Genomic DNA, 20,295 nt, shown 5'->3' on the forward strand with positions numbered 1-20,295 from the left:
TCGGATGAAGTCGTTGTTGTAGTTGTTCTTCGAAAAAACACGGTGAAGGTATTTGTTCTCGTCGGATAAGCTGTCTATCGAGTGGCATACTAGTTGTGCGCGTCATGTTAGAGTTCTGATAGTTGTGGCTTTTTGTAATGTAGGGTTGTAGGATGACTCGTCTAGTAATCTGTCGGTGTGTGTCGGTTTCCTGTAAACTGTCGTCCGTAATGAGTTGTCGTTGTGGCTTACCAGGCAGTCTAGAAAAGGAAGTTTGCCATTTTCTTCGACTTCTCTTGTAAACTGTATGTCAGTCTTTTGTTCGTTAAGGTGGTGGTGAAATGGGTCGATTTCGTCGTGTCGAACGGCGGTGAATGTGTCGTCAAAATAACGTAACGAAAGCGGTATCGTTTGTCGGCAAGTCGAAAGGGCGCGTTCCTCGATGTTCTGCATCACAATTTCTGCTATAACAACAGAAACTGGAGACCCCATGGCAGTACCGTGTAACTGTTTGTAGTGTTTACCGTTGTACTGAAAGTAAGTAGACGTTAGGCAGATGTTTAGCAAGTCCATGATGTCGTCTGTCGGCAGCAGTGATAATAATAATAATAATAGTACAGTATTTATATAGCGCTATTTCTATCACTATCCAATAGCGCTGTACAATAATTTTTATAAATCGGACCGATAAGATTAAAAAACCATAAAAATCTCTAAAACATGAGTAAAAGAAACTAGCTAATAAGGTAGTCTGTAATAATGAGAGTAAAAACTTGAAACTTATATTGAAATTAACTAATTTCCTAGCCAATTAACTAGCTCACCAACTAATCAACTAATTTACTAGCTAACTATCTAGCGGCCTAACTTACTACTTATATAATTAAATAGCTCAGTAAGGAGTAGTCTAATTATAAAATTTGTTAAAAAGGTATGTCTTTATACAGGTCTTAAAATGTGATAGCGAGCCGCTCACTCTTATGTTGTTTGGAAGAGAGTTCCATAGAGTCGGTGCTACAAAAGAGAAACACCTATGACCATAACTTGCTAGCTTAACAGATGGTACTTTAAGTAAATTTTTAGAGGAGGACCTCAGATTTCTGGTCGTTACATAAGGCTTCAACAGTTCAGTGATGTAACTAGGGGCCTGGCCGTTGAGCGCTTTGTAGGTCAGAAGTAGTATCTTGTAATCTATGCGCTGGCTAACTGGGAGCCAGTGCAGCTGCTTTAAGATAGGTTTGATATGGTCGTACTTTCTTGTATGAGTGACGACACGAGCTGCGGCATTCTGGACATTTTGTAAGCGATCTATCAGGAATTTGGGCAGTCCGTATAGTAGCGAGTTGGTGTTATCTAGCTTAGGTGTAATGAATGCATGAACTAGCTTTTCAGTATCTGCTAGAGATAGGCAGTCCCTTATCTTGCTAATGTTTCCTAGGTGGAAGAAGCAGGCTTTGCAGGTACTGGTGACATGCTTATCTAATGACATGTGCTCATCGAAGGTAACTCCAATGTTTCTTGCAGAGGGAGATGGCTCGATCCGCTCACCAGACACCTCAACATACTCTACTAATGGGGGTGGACGGTGTCGTGCCCTCAAGATCAATAGCTCCGTCTTTTCTCTGTTTAGTTTCAGTTTGTTGCACACCATCCATGAGTCTATCTCAGAAACACATGCCTCTATTTTTGCTATAGAACTGGGTTGTTCGGCTGGGTTGGGCTTGAAAGGGAGATAGAGCTGGGTGTCGTCGGCGTAGAGATGGTAGTTTAGTCCGTGCCGTCTGATGATGTCCCCAATGGGTGAAGTGTATAATAAGTATAAAATCGGACCCAGTACTGATCCCTGGGGAACACCGTACCGAAGTTCTTTCGTCTTTGACTTGTTTCCATCAATTATTACAAACTGTTTTCGGTCTTGGAGATAGGATCGAAACCATTTTAGCACATTTCCTTTTACTCCATAGCGTTTTTCCATTCGTTCTAGTAGTAGATCGTGGTCGACTGTATCAAACGCCGCAGACATGTCCAACAATAGCATGGCAACACATTTTTGATTGTCTATTTCTAAGAGAACGTCATTTTGCACCCTCAAGAGGGCAGTCTCCGTGCTGTGAAAACGCTTATACGCAGACTGAAAAGATTCCTCTAGATCATTATCACGTAGGTGATCGCTCAATTGACAAAAAACTGCCTTTTCAATTATCTTTGTTGTGACCTTCAGATTTGAGATAGGTCTAAAATTTGAATAATCCTCAGAGTCCTGGTTGTCCTTCTTCAACTTCGGTTTGATCGCTGCTTCTTTTAGTGCAGTAGGCATTGATGCTGATTGGAGCGACATGTTAACGATGTTAGTTAAGACAGGTAGAAGGGCTGATTTACATTCCTTTAGAATAGATGCTGGTATAGGATCAAGATCGCAGGATTTTTTACCGATATTGTCTACAAAACGCTCAATCTCTCTCTCCGACATCACTCTGAACTCTTTGAATTCGGCATGACAAGGCTTCTTGTTTGCTTCCCAGGACTGGGTACTGGTATTTACTTCATTGGATAGCTTTGTTCTTATTGTTGCTATCTTCTTGCCAAAAAAGTCGGAAAATTTGTTCGTAAGCTCAATAGTTGAGGATGCGGTCGGATAGCGTCTCTCTACTTTGCGGTTTAATAGCTTGTCAACTGCGTCGAAAAGCACTTTTGGATCTGATGCATTCTCTGAGATAATAGATGAGTAGTATGAAGCCTTTACGTCTTTAAGCATTTTATTCACAGCCCGACACTGGTCGACATATATCTGTCTGTCAATGCACAGTCTTGATGATCGCCAGCGGCGCTCCATCTTCCGGCGTTTTCTCTTAGCATTACTAATACCCTCGTGGTACCATGGTGCTGATGGGCGGAGGGTTATCAGGCGTCGTTTTAAAGGGGCATGCATTTCAAGTATTTCCGTCAGTGTGTTTTCGTATTTTTCAATGAGACCTGTAAGATCAGGGGTGCTAGTTGATAGAAGGTCGGACTGCTTTAGGTCATCATTAAAACTGCCCATATTTACCGAGCGCAGTTTTCGATAACTAATTTCCTTTTGTTCTAGAGGTGGTTTCTTTAGACGAAGTTTGCAGTGTACAGCATAGTGATCGGACAGCATGGGATCCCGTATTTCAGTGCTATTAACTAGTTCGTCCTCGGCTCTAGTTATGATCAGGTCTAAGGTGTGGCCCTTTTTATGGGTGGGTCCATTTACATGCTGGACTAGGCCGAACGATTCTAAGATGTTGTTAAATTTGACAGTATCCAAATTGCTGATATTATCCACGTGGTAGTTGAAGTCACCCACTATAAGTAGGTTACCAGGGAACACAACTAACTGTTCTGTGAGAATGCAGAATTCTTCGAAGAAGAGAGCACTATTTAGTTGATTTGCCTTAGATGGAGGTGGTCTATAGATGGTAACAATTCTTGTAGACCCAGTGAAGCATATCGTTACGATGTCCAGGTATTCGAAAGACTTGAAATTTCTTTGGGTTTGTTTCGTAACCTTCACGCGTTTCTTTATTAGGAGACCAACTCCTCCCCCTCGTGAGTTTTTCCGAGGAACGTGATAAAACTGGTATCCAGTGGGGCAGACTTCGGTGATGGAAAAATTACAGTTTTCATTATTACTCAGCCATGTCTCAGTCATTGCGAAAATGTCCACGTTATTGTCAACTGCGTAATCTTTGATCGCAAGTTCCTTCTTATTGATCGATCTGGTATTCAACAAACAGAAGTCGATGGGTACGAATCTATTCTGCAGTTTTTGCTTTGAGCATCTTATGCTGATAAGATTGTGCCAATTCACTCCTCTGGGACAGCAATTTTTGGAGCCGAGGGCGACGTTGTGTAACACAGTGGTTGGCCGTAATGCATGGCTGCGCTTGGCTTGCGATGAAACAATGACCGGTAGTGGGTAGTATGAAACAATGACCGGTAGCAGTAGTGGGTCGGTAGATTGTCGGATTGCAGTCTCAGTACATTATAAATCCAATTGAAGTGGAATACTTGAGAACAGTGATTTCACATCAAATGACACTAGTTTGAAGTCGTCAGGTACCTGAACTTCCTTTTCTAGACTGCCTGGTAAGCCACAACGACAACTCATTACGGACGACAGTTTACAGGAAACCGACACACACCGACAGATTGTTTGAGGGGATTGGGCTATTTTGTTAAGGACACAAAAACTTTAAGTATCGATTCTAAGCCTAGTATCTCAGCGAAATTTGAAATAATTGGTAGTGACTTAATACGTAGAAGAAGTGACTTGGAATAACATTTGACGATATAAACCTGCGACAAAACGTTGCTTGATAACACTGTAAAATTTAAAAGCGATAAAAAGCTATAGAAATGAATGAATGAATGAATGAATGAATACCTTTATTTAAGTGTCAGACTAAAATAGCAGTACATAACCACTAAATGGGGACACTACAAAATAAATTAAAAATGACTAAATTCATATATTAATTAAAGTTAAAATGCTAATTGAGCTAAAAATACTAAGATTGGTTAACATGCTAAAATATTTACAATATGTACAAGATAAAATGTACATTAAAAAACTTTTTTACATTAAGTACTGCATAAAATACAGTTGGTACAGTAATTATCGGTCAGTAAAGTATTTAGATCAATCTTACGGATATTTATCTTGAAAGATGATAATGTTGGCAGATCTCTAATGTTCTTGGGTACAATATTCCATAACTTAGGTCCAGTATATCTGATAGAGTGCTTACCATATGTTGCTGTATTAAATCTAGGAATAACAAATTCTTTGCTACGTAGGGCATATTTCGTATCAGACCTCCGAAATAGGTCAGCAATATACTTAGGACATATATTATTCTTGACCTTGTACATGAGAGTAGCCATGTCCTGTAACCTTCTGTTATGTAAAGTACATAGATTAGCCATACCTAATAGTGTGTTATAACTTGACGTTTTGTCGCAGTAGATGGCTCTAAGTGCCCTTTCCTGTATGCGTTCGAGTTTTCTGCTGTCACTAGCACGACAGAAGTGCCAAACAAGATGAGAGTAAGTTAAATAAGGAAGAATGGCAGCTTTAAACAATTGCAACTTGGTGTTAGTAGGTATTAAGTTTCTGAGTCGCATTAAGACTCCTACACGTTGGCTGCTTTTCTTACAGATTGTAGTAATATGTTCAGCAAATCGGAGATCATTGTCTATTGATACTCCAAGCAATTTCAGGCAGGCAGTTGATTTAACTTCTACGTCTCCAATAACAATTCTCATACTATGATCACATTTATTACCAAGTGTTAAGGTTCGATACTTGTCGAAGTTTCCTTTAAGGAAGTTGGAACTGTACCAGTTGGAAGCTACTTCAGCACTTACTGTCAGATTAGCATGAACATCAGCTAGATTACTGCTCATATCATAAAACTGGTGGTCATCTGCATACATATTAAGGTTTGTATTAATGTCATAGGTTAGATCATTCTGAAAAATGTTCCATAATAACGGCCCAAATGCAGATCCCTGTGGGCATCCCCTTGACACCCTCTCCCAGGAGCTCACTACTGGTCCCAGTTTAACTCTGTTGAAGCGATCAGTAAAATATGAGTTCAGCAGTCTGATACTGTTGTCGTTAACACCATAAGCCTTTAGTTTAGCCAACATGAGAGGATGATATAGAGAATCAAATGCTTTACTCATGTCTGTGGAGAGAACTCCGACAATTTTGCGTTCATCCAAAGGCATTTTCCAGTTCTCGGTTAATGACAATAAAGCAGTTTCACAGCTGTTCCTCTTCCTATATGCTGTTATTTTATCACATAGTTTATTATTAAACCCATGACTTAGTTGCTTGCTGAGTAGCTGCTAAAATCGACGACGTTTCTACGTTAATATAAGGTTATTATCAAGTTAAGAATGTATAAAAATAAGTTCTATAAATACTAAAAACGAACAATAAGAGAAAATAATTTGCGGGTTAAACAAAAAGTTTAGCACGTATGGAGTCCGTTTGCACGTTCAGATTAGGCTTGAATTTCTTAATATAAAGCATTTCAAACACTAAACAATCAAATTTGCTTTGACACTTTCTCAGAATCTTAAAATGACTATCATTCAAACGATCCCTCCTACCATGCGCTTCATGAAAATGCTTGGCAATTGCCGAATTTTTGTGTTCAGCGACACGTTGAAAAAGGTGTGGGGCCGTATAGCCGACATAATCGACATAATGACTTAATAACAGGTAAAATCTCCTTCGGGGGAGGGGTAAGGAAGTTTTTGTTAACAAAATATAAGTACACGTCTTTACAGAAAAAGCTAGTATTTCGTGCTTTGGACGCTCAATCCAAAATAATACTATTACTGCGACTTAATTAATATTCAAAATTAAAAAACTCTCGTCATACGAGCAAATAAATTTTTTGGACCTTTTTGAAAATCACGCACTTTGATAAGAATCAAGGATGACTTGTATATTTTGAGAGCTGAGAATGATTTCCAACTGTGTTAGCAACACAATAAACCCAAGAAAGTAATTAATTATTTTCTTTGTTTTGACCGTCTTCTGCCGCTGTTTGCGACTTCGTTGCCGACGTTGTCTAAAAGTTGCGAACTTTGTAAGTCCGCTCCACGCGATCTTTTTCTTGCGCGGACCAAAGCTGGCAATCCCGTGTTGAAAGCTGATCAGAACACAAGATTCACTTCATCTTGCCTGCGGGCGTTGCCAGCTATATGATAAACTCTCTTAGTGACTTCATTAACATTCAAAATTCACAAACTTCCGTGCAACTGTCTTTTGAGCGGAGAAGTTTGTTCGACCCATTTCGTGTCCCTTTGAAAAATACACGCTCTATTGCACTATTGTTGCGCGAGTCAAACAAAAAATTATCTATGTGCCTTCATCAACATTTACATTTTTAAAATGTTTTGCTATAATTGTCTCGCCAACCAATCATACATGACACTCCCTCTGCGACTTCATCAAGCCCACAAATGTTGGCCCCTATTGCATATTTTAAAAAACTTACGCTCTTTCGAGCTAGTGTCGTCCAAGCCGCAAGAGGAAATCCCTTTACAAATTACTGAATATTCTAAATCATAAATTTTCTTCATCGAGCCCAAAAGTTTTCCGACCTTTTCCTTGTCGTTTTGAAAATCACGCTTTTTTACCATTGTCGTTCAAGCTTATCGAGTAACCCTTCTCTCGACATCCAAAATCACAAACTTTCGCTCCCTTGTCGATCGAAGCCCACTTTTTTCTTGAACTATCCAACTTTTTCCAAATTTATTGTTTTGAAATTCGCGCTCTTCTAAAGTCATCGTTCTCTTGTTCAACAGTGAAAGGTCTACATCGCAATTAAAATCTTAATGTAACCCATAGGCTATGGGACACGTGTCGCAAGAAAAAAAATTTACTTTGGTTTAGCCTTACTGACATCTAGTAACTAGTCACCTGTTAAAGAATTCCACGGGAGCTCCAACCTACTTTTCGAGCGCCTCACTCATAGAACTCCCGAAGCGCATCAGCGTCACTCTAAGTTTTACCCGCGGCGCGCTAACGTCTATTTCTTTTCCACTGATTTCTTTTTACTCGTCGCATCTGCGTCGCATCTGATATGGACATGTAATATCGTGTTACGAAGTATTTTTCCATTACACAATCCCTGAATAGAAGACCACTTTCCTAATACAGGAGGCGCTTTAATCATTTTTCGCTTCACCACGTACAATCTTTGCCCCTGGAAAACCACCAATTTTTCCCATGAATAAGCTGCATACCTGAATCTTCCCGTGTTTATTTTCATCCCCATAACTTACGTCAAAAGCTTCAAAAAGAACCGCTGACATACATGTTCTGAGCCGCCGTACCGCGGAAATTTTTTCCATCATACATAAAGGTTTGATCTGCGACGAAAACAATTCCATGGATTTGGACTTCAGTTCTCCTTTAATGACCTGTAGTGTTCGTTTTGATTTGTCTCTTCTTAAAGATTTTTGTCTTAACACAGGCGGCCCAAGCGTACTGTGTATGATTTTGGTGTCTAAAGGTCATTTTTTCTGGAAATACCTAACATATTCAGATTGAATTTTAAGCGTGTGCGAAATAAATTCCAAGCTGCCTAAAGGTAAGGAAAGGCCACAGATTGCCAAATGCTGCTTTGAATGATTAGGCAGATTAAAGTGCTTAACGACTGGTTTGATGCGTCCTTGTCGTTCTCTTTTACGCCGCGAAGGTGTTCTCAGAATCGGTCACCTGGTCGTCTTCCTGTTTCGCCGAGTTATATCTTTTTGCAATAAGTGCAAGTTATGCAATAGATAGTGTTGGCGGAGGTGCACGTGAAGTGATCAGGGATCTTAATGGATCGTTTGGGTCCCGATATTTTCTCAGCGTTGTGAATGAAAGGACAAGTTTTGCATCCCGTGCGAGCACATTTAAAGCAGCATATGGCAATCTGCGGCCTTTTCTTATATTTAGGCTGCTTGGAAAGCCGCAAAACTCTTGAATAAAAGTTTATCTATCAAATCGGCATTCTTAACCCCATAGATATCAACGAACGCTTTTCATTCTACTAATTTATTTGCGTTCTTCCAGTCACTATGTTTCTTCCAATAGCGTAGCTCCACTTTCTGCATATACACACACAACCCACAATATCTCCATTCGCTCTGACCAAGGGCTAACGCTCAAAACGTCAGCTTTTCAACTCTTTACGGTGGCCAATTTACAATTTCAACTTAGTTGATATAACCAAATTACCCCCACCGACGCAGCACCACACTTTCTTTAGAAACCTACCCCTTTAATTATTCAGGCCTGGAATAGTTCACTCGTTCCCAGTCGTCTCACCGGGCACGCCGTCCTTCAATCTGATAAGAGACGAATCAGAACCTTTCAAATGTTTTTCAGGTCCATTAGTAAATTATCTATTATAACAAGGACCAGAAGAACATCAGGTTCTTTTCTTATTGTGTTACGACTGTTTTCCTCTAAATTCAGTTAACTTTTTCCTGTTCATTCATCTGTCGACTAGAGCTTTATTTGTTCAAACGTGACAAATCTGCCTCTATGGTGAGCCACTTATCCGCCATTCTCAAACCCTTAGGCGACCAATCATTTGCGCCGGTCGGGCTACGCGTCATTTCTCTTGAATAGAGTTGAAATCTCAAGGGTATAATACTTTCTAATTCAACACGCCACGCAAATTCTTCCCAATATCTACCCGTCAGCGACAAAGCTCGCTCAATATTTTTCCGTAGTCTGTATGGTGTGTCACTTTCAGTGAAGATATTCACGCCGTTTTTCAGTTGAGGTTGTCTCATTGTAATAATCCAGCAGAGAGGTGATTTCAAAATAAGAGGACCTCAAAATGATGTCCGAAGTTACCGATGAAGACCTCTACGGCAGTTCCGCTTCTGATACAGACGAGGATGAATTTCACAAATGGCCTCGAGTTGAAAGAACATCAAGGTTTTCGCTAGTTTTCTTCATTCTTGGAGTTTCTCTGATAGCGCCCTTCACCACATTCGTTTGTGCGGCTGAAGATGTATTAGCTGGAACAAATAAACCCACAGGATTGGTGATTATATCGTTAACAGCTCCTTCGTGCATCCTCAAGCTAGTGTCGTTGTGTTTTCATCAAGTGTCGTACGTCGCTCGCGTGTTCCTCGCAGCTTCTTTCGTCCTAACGGGACAGTTGTGCACCGTGTTCATTTCCCACCTTGGAGGTCGCCTGGCTGGAGTTTGTTTAGTAGCTGTTGGAACTGGAGTTGGAGAAGTTTGCCTTCTTATGCAAGCTGCGAAAATGCTGGAAGAAGCTGCTCTATGTTCGTTTGTAATAGGATCTGGAGTTGGTGGAGTTCTAGGTGCTGCCTCTTACGTGGGTAAGTTACAAAAAGGTTATCTTCGAGAACTGCAGATATTTCAAATGTTTCGCTTACGTACGTGTTCTAACTTATTATTAACTGCGGGTTTATAATATCAAGTGAACCCAAGTGCTGTCAATACGTTATCTTGTCATTTAGTAAAAAATTTCTCATCATCTCAAAAATACTATAACTTGTTTTCATTTTTTGAAATTGATTGTGCCTCGATAGTTATGCTAGATTTTTTAAAACAATGTTATTTACAATGCTGCTTCATTGCTGCGTTTTAAAATATTGGCATTGTTACCAATGCGTCGGAGACTCTAACTTTTTCCTGTTTGTAAATATACTAGAAAAAGGCTTCGAGGCATTTATCAGAAAAAAAAAAACAAAAAACAATCAAAACACATTGTAAAAAAAATTTAAAAGCGTGTGGTAAAAAATCTAGATCTTTGCATAAATAATGTTATGAAGTGTCATACGGGAAACGTAGATTTCGACCGAATGACCGCTCTCGCAAATGGTCTTTTGGATGATGACAGTAGACTCTTACAATTGATGACGTTTGTGATTACTAAGAGAGGTGTGGGTGGTATCTTGTACCCCATTCACACCAAAGCCTAAACATGCTTTAAAGCTGTTTTGTTAAACATGGTTTAACACAACAGCTCCATAGAAGCTGCTCAAATCAATATTTGGTTGACTTCAAATGTGGCACATTGAAAATACAATTTAGCAATTGCTTGAATCTTGTGGAAAATTTAGTTTTTCAGTTCTCTGCTTCTGATTTTTATTCATTTAAACCTGGTTTAACTAAACAAGTTTTCTGGTGTGAATGGGGTATTGGTCGCGGGCTAAACGCATACAATAGAAAACTGAGTGTTAAGTAAATTCTGTGCAGCGAGAATCATAAAATGATTCAAGTTATAAATTTTGATCACTCATTTAACATGTAAAAATGAAGTCTCTATACCAAATTTGAAATTTCTTGAGAAGTGCGTAGCATGTGAATTTGTAAAGTACAACCGCTATAATTGTTACCGAAAAATTCCTTCTTTTCTTTTTCGCGGAATATTTTTCTGTGAACCACAGGTTAATTTCAATTCCTTTAGTCAAAGTCAGGAGAGGGCCCCCTAAAGACTTCCTGTCACGAAAGAAAAGTTACCCTTGATCGAATTCAGAGATATTCATCGAGATTGGTTTACTTTCTGCCCAAACTAAACTGCACTTTTCTCAAATACAATCAAGATAAGGCTAAAATACTTAGTGATTAATGGAATATACGATTTATAACTCCTCCCCCCTCAAAAGAAAAAGAATTGTCTTAAGTCAATATTACATCGAAGCTTCATTTCATTGCTTCACAAAAACACTGATTTTAACTTCCCTAAGAAAATATATGGAGCAACGATACGGTTTCAAACAATTTTTCGCTAAAAGAATAAGAAAAAGAAACTCCTAATTGATTTGTCCCTCGGATAATCGTGCACAAAAACATTCAGTTTATTTGTTCGAAGCTAAGACAATACCTTTTGGCCTTCAAGTGGAGTAAACATAATGAAAATTTACATCTCCCCCTACGAAATTCCTGAACATTGCCCAAAAACGAATTGTTGTTATTCTTGCTTCACCACTGAGATCAAAGTGTTCACTTTGTTTTCTACAACGCTGGTAATTTTTATTTCTTCCTTTTTTTTAAATATTCTAGAGTACAGTTTCACTTTGTTTCATCTGTGCTAGAAATTTTCGCTTTTTCCTGTTTTGTCAATATTCCAGAACCCATTCATACAACAAGGTAAATATCTGGCCTAATTCAATCGCATTAGAAAACGCAGGAGACTAGACTTTACCTAAAGCCCAGCTCGCAAAATGGTGTTATTTGCATGATGTACAAAATATTTGAAAATTGATTATTGCTCTCTGGGAATCCGAATACTACACTGAATGGACAACAGGGAATCCATGGATCGACTAATTGGCAAAGTACATATGGTGAACGATCCTCGCAGTAGATAGCGCTATTTAAGCAATAGCGAAAATCAGACCTGAAAAAAAATCAGGCCTGTACGGGATTCGAACCACTAACCTCTGCGATACTAGTGCAGCGCTCTACCAATGGAGCTCACAAGCCAACTGGGAGCAGGCCGTTAAGTTGATTCGTAATAAACCCGTGAAAGTGATAAATCAGATACAAGTAAATATATGAAGCTCATATACTTTGAACTGCGGTATTAGATACATATGGTGAACGATCCTCGCAGTAGATAGCGCTATTTAAGCAATAGCGAAAATCAGACCTGAAAAAAATCAGGCCAGTACGGGATTCGAACCACTGACCTCTGCGATACTAGTGCAGCGCTCTACCAATTGAGCTAACAAGCCAACTGGGAGCTGGCCGTTAAGTTGATTCGTAATAAACCCGTGAATTTGTACCTGATTTATCACTTTCACGGGTTTATTACGAATCAACTTAACGGCCTGCTCCCAGTTGGCTTGTTAGCTCAATTGGCAGAGCGCTGCACTAGTATCGCAGAGGTCAGTGGTTCGAATCCCGTACTGGCCTGATATTTTTCAGGTCTGATTTTCGCTATTGCTTAAATAGCGCTATCTACTGCGAGGATCGTTCACCATATGTATCTAATACCGCAGTTCAAAATATATGAGCTTCATATATATTTACTTGTATCTGAATTGGCAAAGTGTTGGTGTGTCTGCGTCACATACCACAACGCGTTAAATAGATCTGTCGCGATAAATCTTATGTCTTTCTGAAAAATGACGATATTCCATTGGTTTTGTTTTAATTCGTTCTGTACTGGGTCCAGAAAACCCGCGCCACCCTCTCAACCTATCAGATACCAAATTTAGAACCATTCGCAATCGAAAGCTCTGTTTTACCGCACTTCGTTCACTTCGCTCATTTTCCTACTGAGTTATCATTGGCTTCTTATGAAATTCACCTTTGTTCTGATCTTTGTTTTGTTGTTGTTTTTTTTTTTTCACAGGCTTGACAGTCTGGGCCACAGTAGACCCAAGAACAGCGATATTAGCGTCGGCAATATGGCCGCCGTTGTTTCTACTTTTGTTCGCAGTTTCAAGGGGAAATCTTCATCTCGTCTGTAATTCTCAAACTTCTGGGTTAATATCACGGTTTGAACAGCACAAATTTGAAGTAGACTGTCGTTTGACTTCACGTTGGAGAGAAAGATCTTTGTCGGTGTGGAAATCGAGCCATCACTTGCTGATTTTGTTCCTGGTGTATTTTGGAGAATACGTGGTTCTTTCGGCAATTCTGACGACACTAGTATTTAAGGGCACAGGCGTGGGTCCAGAATTCGTTCCACGGGGACATTTTGAGCACTATGTTCTGAGCACCATGGTTGGAGAGTTCCTTGGTCGAACTTTTATTTCCATGCTCCGCACGGTTTCGCCAGGATTTTTCTGCACCTCGGCCCCAGTGCTCGCGATTTTTCCTCTAGTCGAGACCTTTTTTCTTTTACTAGCGACCTGGTACCGACTTGTTCCAGAGGTGTGGATCATTTGGCTGCTGTGCTTCATCCAGGGTACAATTTGTGGGATGATTTTCTCGAACTCATACCACATAATCGCAAAAAGGTTCCTCTCGCAGCACGTCACATTCACTATCACGCTTGCGTCTATACTAGAGACCACTGGTATTCTGACTGCGGGCCTGGTTGGCTTGCACATCGAACCCCTGCTCCTGGGACACTGTACTCAACATTTTGGAGATAGATCGGATTGTTTAACACGAAGTACGGACCCAAGCTTTTGGGAATACGGAAATCAGTTCAACTATGATAGCAGAACTGCATTATCGCTATAGAGAGATTAAGCACCACGTTTACGTGAAACGCGAACGGGAAGAATGACTACGTGACCTTGTTTTTCCCGCCATTTTTTTACGTTTGCCGGTTGCGCTTTGCCGTTTCTATGTGGAAGTAACCTGTTTCTATAACGACTACAATATTTTAGGGCGTTAATCCCGCGCGCGTTGCTCGGATGTAAATAGCAAAGGACTCTTGGAGTTTGAGTAGTCAATCAGAGCGCGTCTTCATTGCTATCCACTGTTTTAGTAAATACTATCTTCGCTGTAATCCAATGGTAAATATATAATATGGTATAAATTAATAATCATCGCTATTTTCGCTGTAATCCAGTGGTATGTTCAGTACAACAATAGCATTTCTAGGTACTTCGGAAATAAACTAAGTACCGAACACTTAAAAAAAAACATTACAATCAATTTTTTTTACCTTGTACTGAGAGAGTGATCGATCGACAGTTTTCGTGCATTTCTGGTATACTTGAAATATCACAATTCTGCATTTTATTCATTAAGCGTTTATCGAAGGAAGTCAACCATGATCAAAGCAGTAATTTTTCAGATTTCTTCCTCAAATTCCCACCTTTTTTCATTCAGGGTCAAAGAGGAGTGCTTTTAAGATTCACTCGGCCAATAACTGTTCAGTGACTCTAGCCCTCATTCGTGAAACAGAGTATCAGTGACATACTCCCGCATTTTAAATATCATATTTAATATTTATAGAACGACATTAATTGATAAAGCTAGACAAAGTTATTTAACATTAACTATTGCTTTTATAAACCAATAAAGAGGTGATAACCAATTTCTTGAGTTCTGGTAAATTTGAACTTTTTGAAGGGGGTTCTCCTAGTTTTCTGTTTAAAGATTAATTATTTACCGACCTAGCGTAGCCTTCTTAGCCTTCAGTCAGGCAAATTTTTTTAAATACGACAGGGTCCCGAAAGCTTGTAAAACTCTATTAGCTGCCACTCTGAAGTTTTAATCCTATCTTGAATCGTTGGTGATAGCGCGAATCAGAAAAATCATTCCTGATTTGAGCCCATGAAGACAAAATTTACCAACGTCCCCAATCAGAACACTTTTTAACATATAAAGACTGCAACGAAAAACATTGAGTGCTGCCTTTCAACAACAATGGTAACTGTCTAATTTGTGAAACTATCAAGCGAAAAAGGAGGATTTGACGACGATTTTTCTGACCCCGCCCTTCTAATCGCCCTTTACTTTTTTCGCTCGTTTCCTCTGAGCGAAAGCCTGACACAAGCTAATGGCTCCGCTGCAACACTTTTTCGTGGAAATTCCGGCAGGTCTTTGATGTAAACCTCACGTATATTCGAAGACATTTACAACATTAGTGTGGCTGAGCAGAAAGGGCACCAGTCTTAATGGTGGTCTTGAATTTAAGCCCTTCACCCTACTGCTCACTGAATTACTACTCGTTTGCCAAAAATCCAACTCCTTGGCCGCTTTTTATAAAGCCAACTGGTCTGCCCTCTACCAGATTTTTAAACACATTTTGCATTCATTTTTTCATTCTTTTGTATTGGCACTGAAAAGCCCCGTTGAGGGAGTGGTTCATTAAGAATTCGCCATTTTCTAAACGAGCGGCGGTCTGGGTACGATTTGCCACCACAAAGGCTCTTGGGATCGTTTGGAGGGACAGCAAAAACATGGCGGACAAGAGTAATCCACCCGTGCAAGACGCTCTCAAGGTTATTCATACACACTTCCATAGATGCACAACATCAATTTCAAAAAACTTTATTTGACAATGAACAGCTATGGTAACGTTTAGATGTTTAAAAACTTACAAAGGACAGATTGTGCAAAATATATATTCCTCACCTGCAATAGCAGGTCTTTGATGCATTTTATCACAAAAACTCTTTTAAGAAGTTTGTTCAAAGTCCACTGCTGATTACGTTACTTTGTATCATGCCAAGTTTCAAACTTGAGTCAAACAATGAAAACATAACTCCTAAATACATTAAGAGCCAAATTATCCAAAAATATTTACCCAACTTTATCGACAATGGATCAGACAAAGCCACTGAAAATACTTGGCTCAATAAATTATTTTAGACCATTACATTTTCCTACAAAAATCCCTTGATACAAATGCTACAAAATAATTTTTCTTGTCAATGAAATTCAACATCAAAACTGCCATTCATGGGTGACCACAACACCAGCCTATGCAGTTGGCAGTTGGTTGGCATGCAATACGCATACCCCTTTGCTTCTCACAAAACATTTTTCCTTCACTGCACACCAATGGCACCACCATTAATACTGGCCATCAAAGTAGTCACACACATAAATGCCTGTTTGATATTAGTGCTCCTGGTGCAATTGCTTCTGTCAATGGGTTACATTACAATTGATAATATAACATTTAATTCTAATATTTGCCAGCATATTGTAGATTATATTCCTAGAGAGGTGAATCCTTCAATGAATTTGTCCTGAACTTGTGCTTGCTATCTTTCTGGCCTATAAATCAAGAATAAGTGTATGGTGGAAGCCAGAGGAAGATCAAATGTAGTCTAAACTACTAAATATGATGTCCATACAATTACAGCTAAAATTATTAATAACTAAAGCAAGTTTACATCAGTGTACATTTGATGAAGCAGTTAACTATTTCCCAGTCTAGGCCAATGCAGATGGGAAAAAATTATAGTACCCTTGGTCTTGAATACAGCCCTCAGCCAATACCCAAGACCACAGGCACAGCTTGTTCCCATACAGACTTACCTCCTGGTAAATAACATATCTTAATCAACAATAGATAATCTAGACTTGAGAAAATGAAATTCTGGTATCAGTACACATCCCGCATTGGACAAAGAAAATTTCTTAAGTAATGAGAAGACCAGTTTGCTTTAAATATTATAAAGAGGTATGGACCTGATTTAGGCAAGAAATAGAGGTCCACATAACTAAAGTGTGCGTAAAAAGTAAGTAAACAGACTCAACTTGAAATTTGATCCTCCATCATTGAAATTGTTGAGAATTGCAGATTGAGAATTGAGGTTTAAGGATTGAGTTTCAAGGGATTAATTGTCAACACTTTACGGCACTACACATGTGGTTGCCTATACCTCTACCTAATTATGAACAGGTATGGAAATGATTTAAGCAAAAAAAGGTACAGATTCAGACAACAACAGTACTGTTCAAAAGTAAGAGGACATTCCCTCGAAACTCAATTCTTGACTCTCCATTCTCCATCCACAATCTTAAATTGTTTCAAGAATGGAGGATCTTGTTGTGAGTAAATAGTCTCTGAGCTTACTCTAGAGTGCTACTGCAAGTTTGTTATCAATTATGAAAAAGAAACAAGGGTTTGGGATGAAACAGAAAAAGACGATATAATTGAGAGTAATCCCTAACCAGCTCATTCTCGACACTTTTACAGACCCTTCTTCTCCCCTGTTTCCCACCCCATACTTTTGATGTTATCAAACATGAAGCAGGTGTAGACTTCCAACAGTCTCAGAGCATTTACACTTTTTCCTGTGCACAACATTTTAAATCTTGTTTCATTGCCAGGTAGTTAGAGATCAGGTTTACACTGCAGTCCTGGGGTGACAATCATTGTTATTAATTGGGTGGATTCAACATTAATTATTAAATACCTTTCTTGTCTGAGTCCTGTCCTGACATTTGCTGAGGACTGGGGATTTTGTTGCGAATTTAGTCCATTGCCTGTTTGACGTCTTACATCTATAAAAAAAAATTATAATGGTGAGTTCCTAACAAAGATGTGATTTAAAATTCTCCACTCAAGCTGTCACAAATTCTGGTAAATTAATTGGGAGAATTTGGTGTTACATCAAGGCACCCCATAGCTTGTAAATTTATCCATTCTGGTCCCCAATTTGGTGGATAATGTATAGGTAATGTAAAAAGAAATAAAATGACACTCACTTCTGAGGGTGACATCAATTAACATGTGACTTCTCTCATAAATATTCAAAATTGCTTGGCCAAAAAAGGACCAAGACTACTCAAACTAATTAAGGGGAAGTTGTTGTCTTCCTCTATCACCAAAAAACCAGGTCCACATCAAAATATCAAAAGGGACTTTAATAACTAATTTTTCAAAAATAATTTAAAGAACCCGGAGGGTTAAAAATTTTGTGGAAGAGCTACATTACAAAGATATTCCACAATTTAACACAAAGCTTAAAAATTTCTGGTCCTACAGGCTAAGACAGATCTTTCAATTCCGATGCTGGACTTCCATTTCATAAATTATTTTGTTCCCTTAATTAACCAAGAAAAAGAACAAACATATCAGATACTGTTTTCGTATGAATTTCCCTAGGTGTATCATGAGACACATACAATCTGGTATTTGAACAGCTTGGAATCGAAAACCCTTTTGAAAAAACAGAGAGTAATCTGCATTTTTTTTTCTTAATTGCATTAGATCTCAATGAAACCAAAAAGCTTTAATTTACATGTGCTCTGGTTCAGAGTTAGTGTTGTCTTTGATTCAAGTTATATTGTTATAAAATAAAGTATTTCTGGGTGAAACATTTTTTTCTCTGTCACTACGCACCTGATAAATCAAGTTCATCATCAGAACGTGGATCCTGTATTTCTGTCAATAAGTGTTCATCAGCATATCTCCTGAAATTCAAATAACAAGTCACGAGCATTACTTAAGTCTGTAATACAAAGTTGATTTGTGCACTAGTCTCCTAACTTAAAAGTTCAGGGGCTAGCATTCCCCTGATGCTATGAACCCAAGGCTTTGTTTAATTCAAATAAGTCTCAGGTTGAGCCTAGATCGTCTTGGTCAAAAAAAAAGTTCATCTTGTTCCATTTCCTGATTCATGTATCTATCTTGATTTAACTTCAAACTGTTAATATCCTAATCTTATATGAAAAACATGGAAATTTTTAGGAGATTGATGACTGCTGGAGTTTTTGAGAAATAGGTATAGGTTTGAACCCTGACAAATGTTACTTGAGTTCCATCCTTGGGAAAGAAACTCATCTTTCACAGTGCATTACTCTATCAATGCATATAGATGATGCTGGTAAAATTGTTACAGATTTTATGAATTAAACAAACACTTCACTTTAATCTCTGCCTGAGAGTTGATAATTCAAAAATCAACAACAAATAACATAGAAATTATATCAAAAATAAACAAATGCTAGATAATGCAGCACTCCTATCTCTCTTTTATATTTTCCAGAGAAGAAACAAGATGTATTACTGCGTGTGTTATTGCAAAAAAGAAAAAAAAGTCACATAAGTTCACATGAACAATAAAATTTTACATGACTATCTGCCCCATTGCAAGATTTAAAAAAAAAACATAAGGAAATAATTTCTGTATAAGGGCCCTGTACGATGGTGTGAACAGGGCCAGAAAAAAAACACACAATCCCCCGGGATGTGAGGTGAAAGCTAGAGAGGAAGAAAGAGAAAGAGTCCTGAACATTTTTTTGACAAACAGGTTTATTAACTGAGTTAGATTGGGCTGAAAAGGGAAGTGTTTGGCTCTCACACATGACGCGGTTAATTCGGACGTCGTGACTTTAAGCTAAATTAAATACTTTTCTGTCCGGCTATCTTGCTAGTCAACAAGTACATAATATTTAATGCCTAAGCATTATATATATATCCATGCGAAAAAATACTTGTAATCCATTCCGGTTATGTTAAGGTTGTGTAATTCTGCTAATTTTTCTTCCCATGCGTTTTTGCTTCAAAACCTTGTCTGATTACCAAATTATAACCCTATTTATTAACATTTAGCACAACACAGAACTAGATAATGTTTACGAACATAAAAACAAAAAGCATCATACACAATTAAATTTTCATATCGTCGTAACAAAGAAGTTGCAATGGGCCAAATCATAACCGCAAAGACGAAAACAACCCTAACTGAAAAAATATATCTGACGTCAATACTTGCTTGAAAATCGTGATAAGCCTTTGAAAGCCTTCCATTTCTGAAATTTCGATTAAAACTGCGCATTATTTCATGCCTGTTTCGAAATTCATTCCCACAAATAAACTTGAACGAGTTCAAGATCCACGGAGAAGGTTAAAGTAAACAATATTTTTAACTCATCTGACAATAATTTCAGTGTTTAATTACCTTTCACAGTTTCCCGTTAGATCTTTGACTGGCTTCGCAGAAAGTTCTTTAAAACATGTGATTTTAAAGCGCTTTGTAAACACAAGACTTTTAAAAGACTCACCATTTGCTCTTCGGAGCGAACGTTGTGAAGCGATCATAGCCTCGCTTTTGCCGAAAAGGCAAAAATCCACCGTCTTCTGTTCCAAAACACTGTCCCATAATTACATATTACTCATAAATACACATTGGTCAAGGTTTGGCATCACATTAAAGTAGGAAATTTCAAATATCACGCAAAAATTTGTCCATTCACATTCTTGAAAGTGCAATATATTCCCGCTTTGGCGTCCAATGATACGCCCCAGTAGGGTGATGACGGAAATTGCTGACACAAGAAAGGCACGAAGAGAAAAACCTTCGCAAAGTCACCACATTTTATCCTATGGAAGAAGTAAAAGGAACTCAAATTTATGATCGAGT

The 20,295-nt window shown here is 38.6% G+C and overlaps 2 protein-coding genes across 2 annotated transcripts; one reads left to right on the forward strand and one right to left on the reverse strand.

Annotated features, from left to right (window-relative positions):
- The first annotated feature begins 9,175 nt into the window (after nucleotides 1-9,175).
- Nucleotides 9,176-14,504, forward strand: LOC111335813 (uncharacterized). Its single transcript, XM_022941808.2, has 2 exons — nucleotides 9,176-9,873; nucleotides 12,861-14,504. Exons 1-2 carry the CDS (start codon nucleotides 9,360-9,362, stop codon nucleotides 13,697-13,699), a joined length of 1,353 nt encoding a protein of 450 aa, XP_022797543.2. The 5' UTR covers nucleotides 9,176-9,359; the 3' UTR covers nucleotides 13,700-14,504.
- A 943-nt stretch (nucleotides 14,505-15,447) lies between these two features.
- Nucleotides 15,448-20,174, reverse strand: LOC111335783 (uncharacterized). Its single transcript, XM_022941779.2, has 4 exons — nucleotides 19,937-20,174; nucleotides 18,273-18,343; nucleotides 17,344-17,431; nucleotides 15,448-16,195 (listed from the first exon to the last, which is right to left on the reverse strand). The coding sequence occupies exons 1-4, from the start codon at nucleotides 20,032-20,034 to the stop codon at nucleotides 16,183-16,185; spliced, it is 270 nt and encodes an 89-aa protein (XP_022797514.1). The 5' UTR covers nucleotides 20,035-20,174; the 3' UTR covers nucleotides 15,448-16,182.
- Nucleotides 20,175-20,295: the final 121 nt, after the last annotated feature.

The sequence above is a fragment of the Stylophora pistillata genome, chromosome 5 (assembly GCF_964205215.1).
Source record: "Stylophora pistillata chromosome 5, jaStyPist1.2, whole genome shotgun sequence".
In the NCBI taxonomy this organism is placed as follows: Eukaryota; Metazoa; Cnidaria; class Anthozoa; order Scleractinia; family Pocilloporidae; genus Stylophora; species Stylophora pistillata.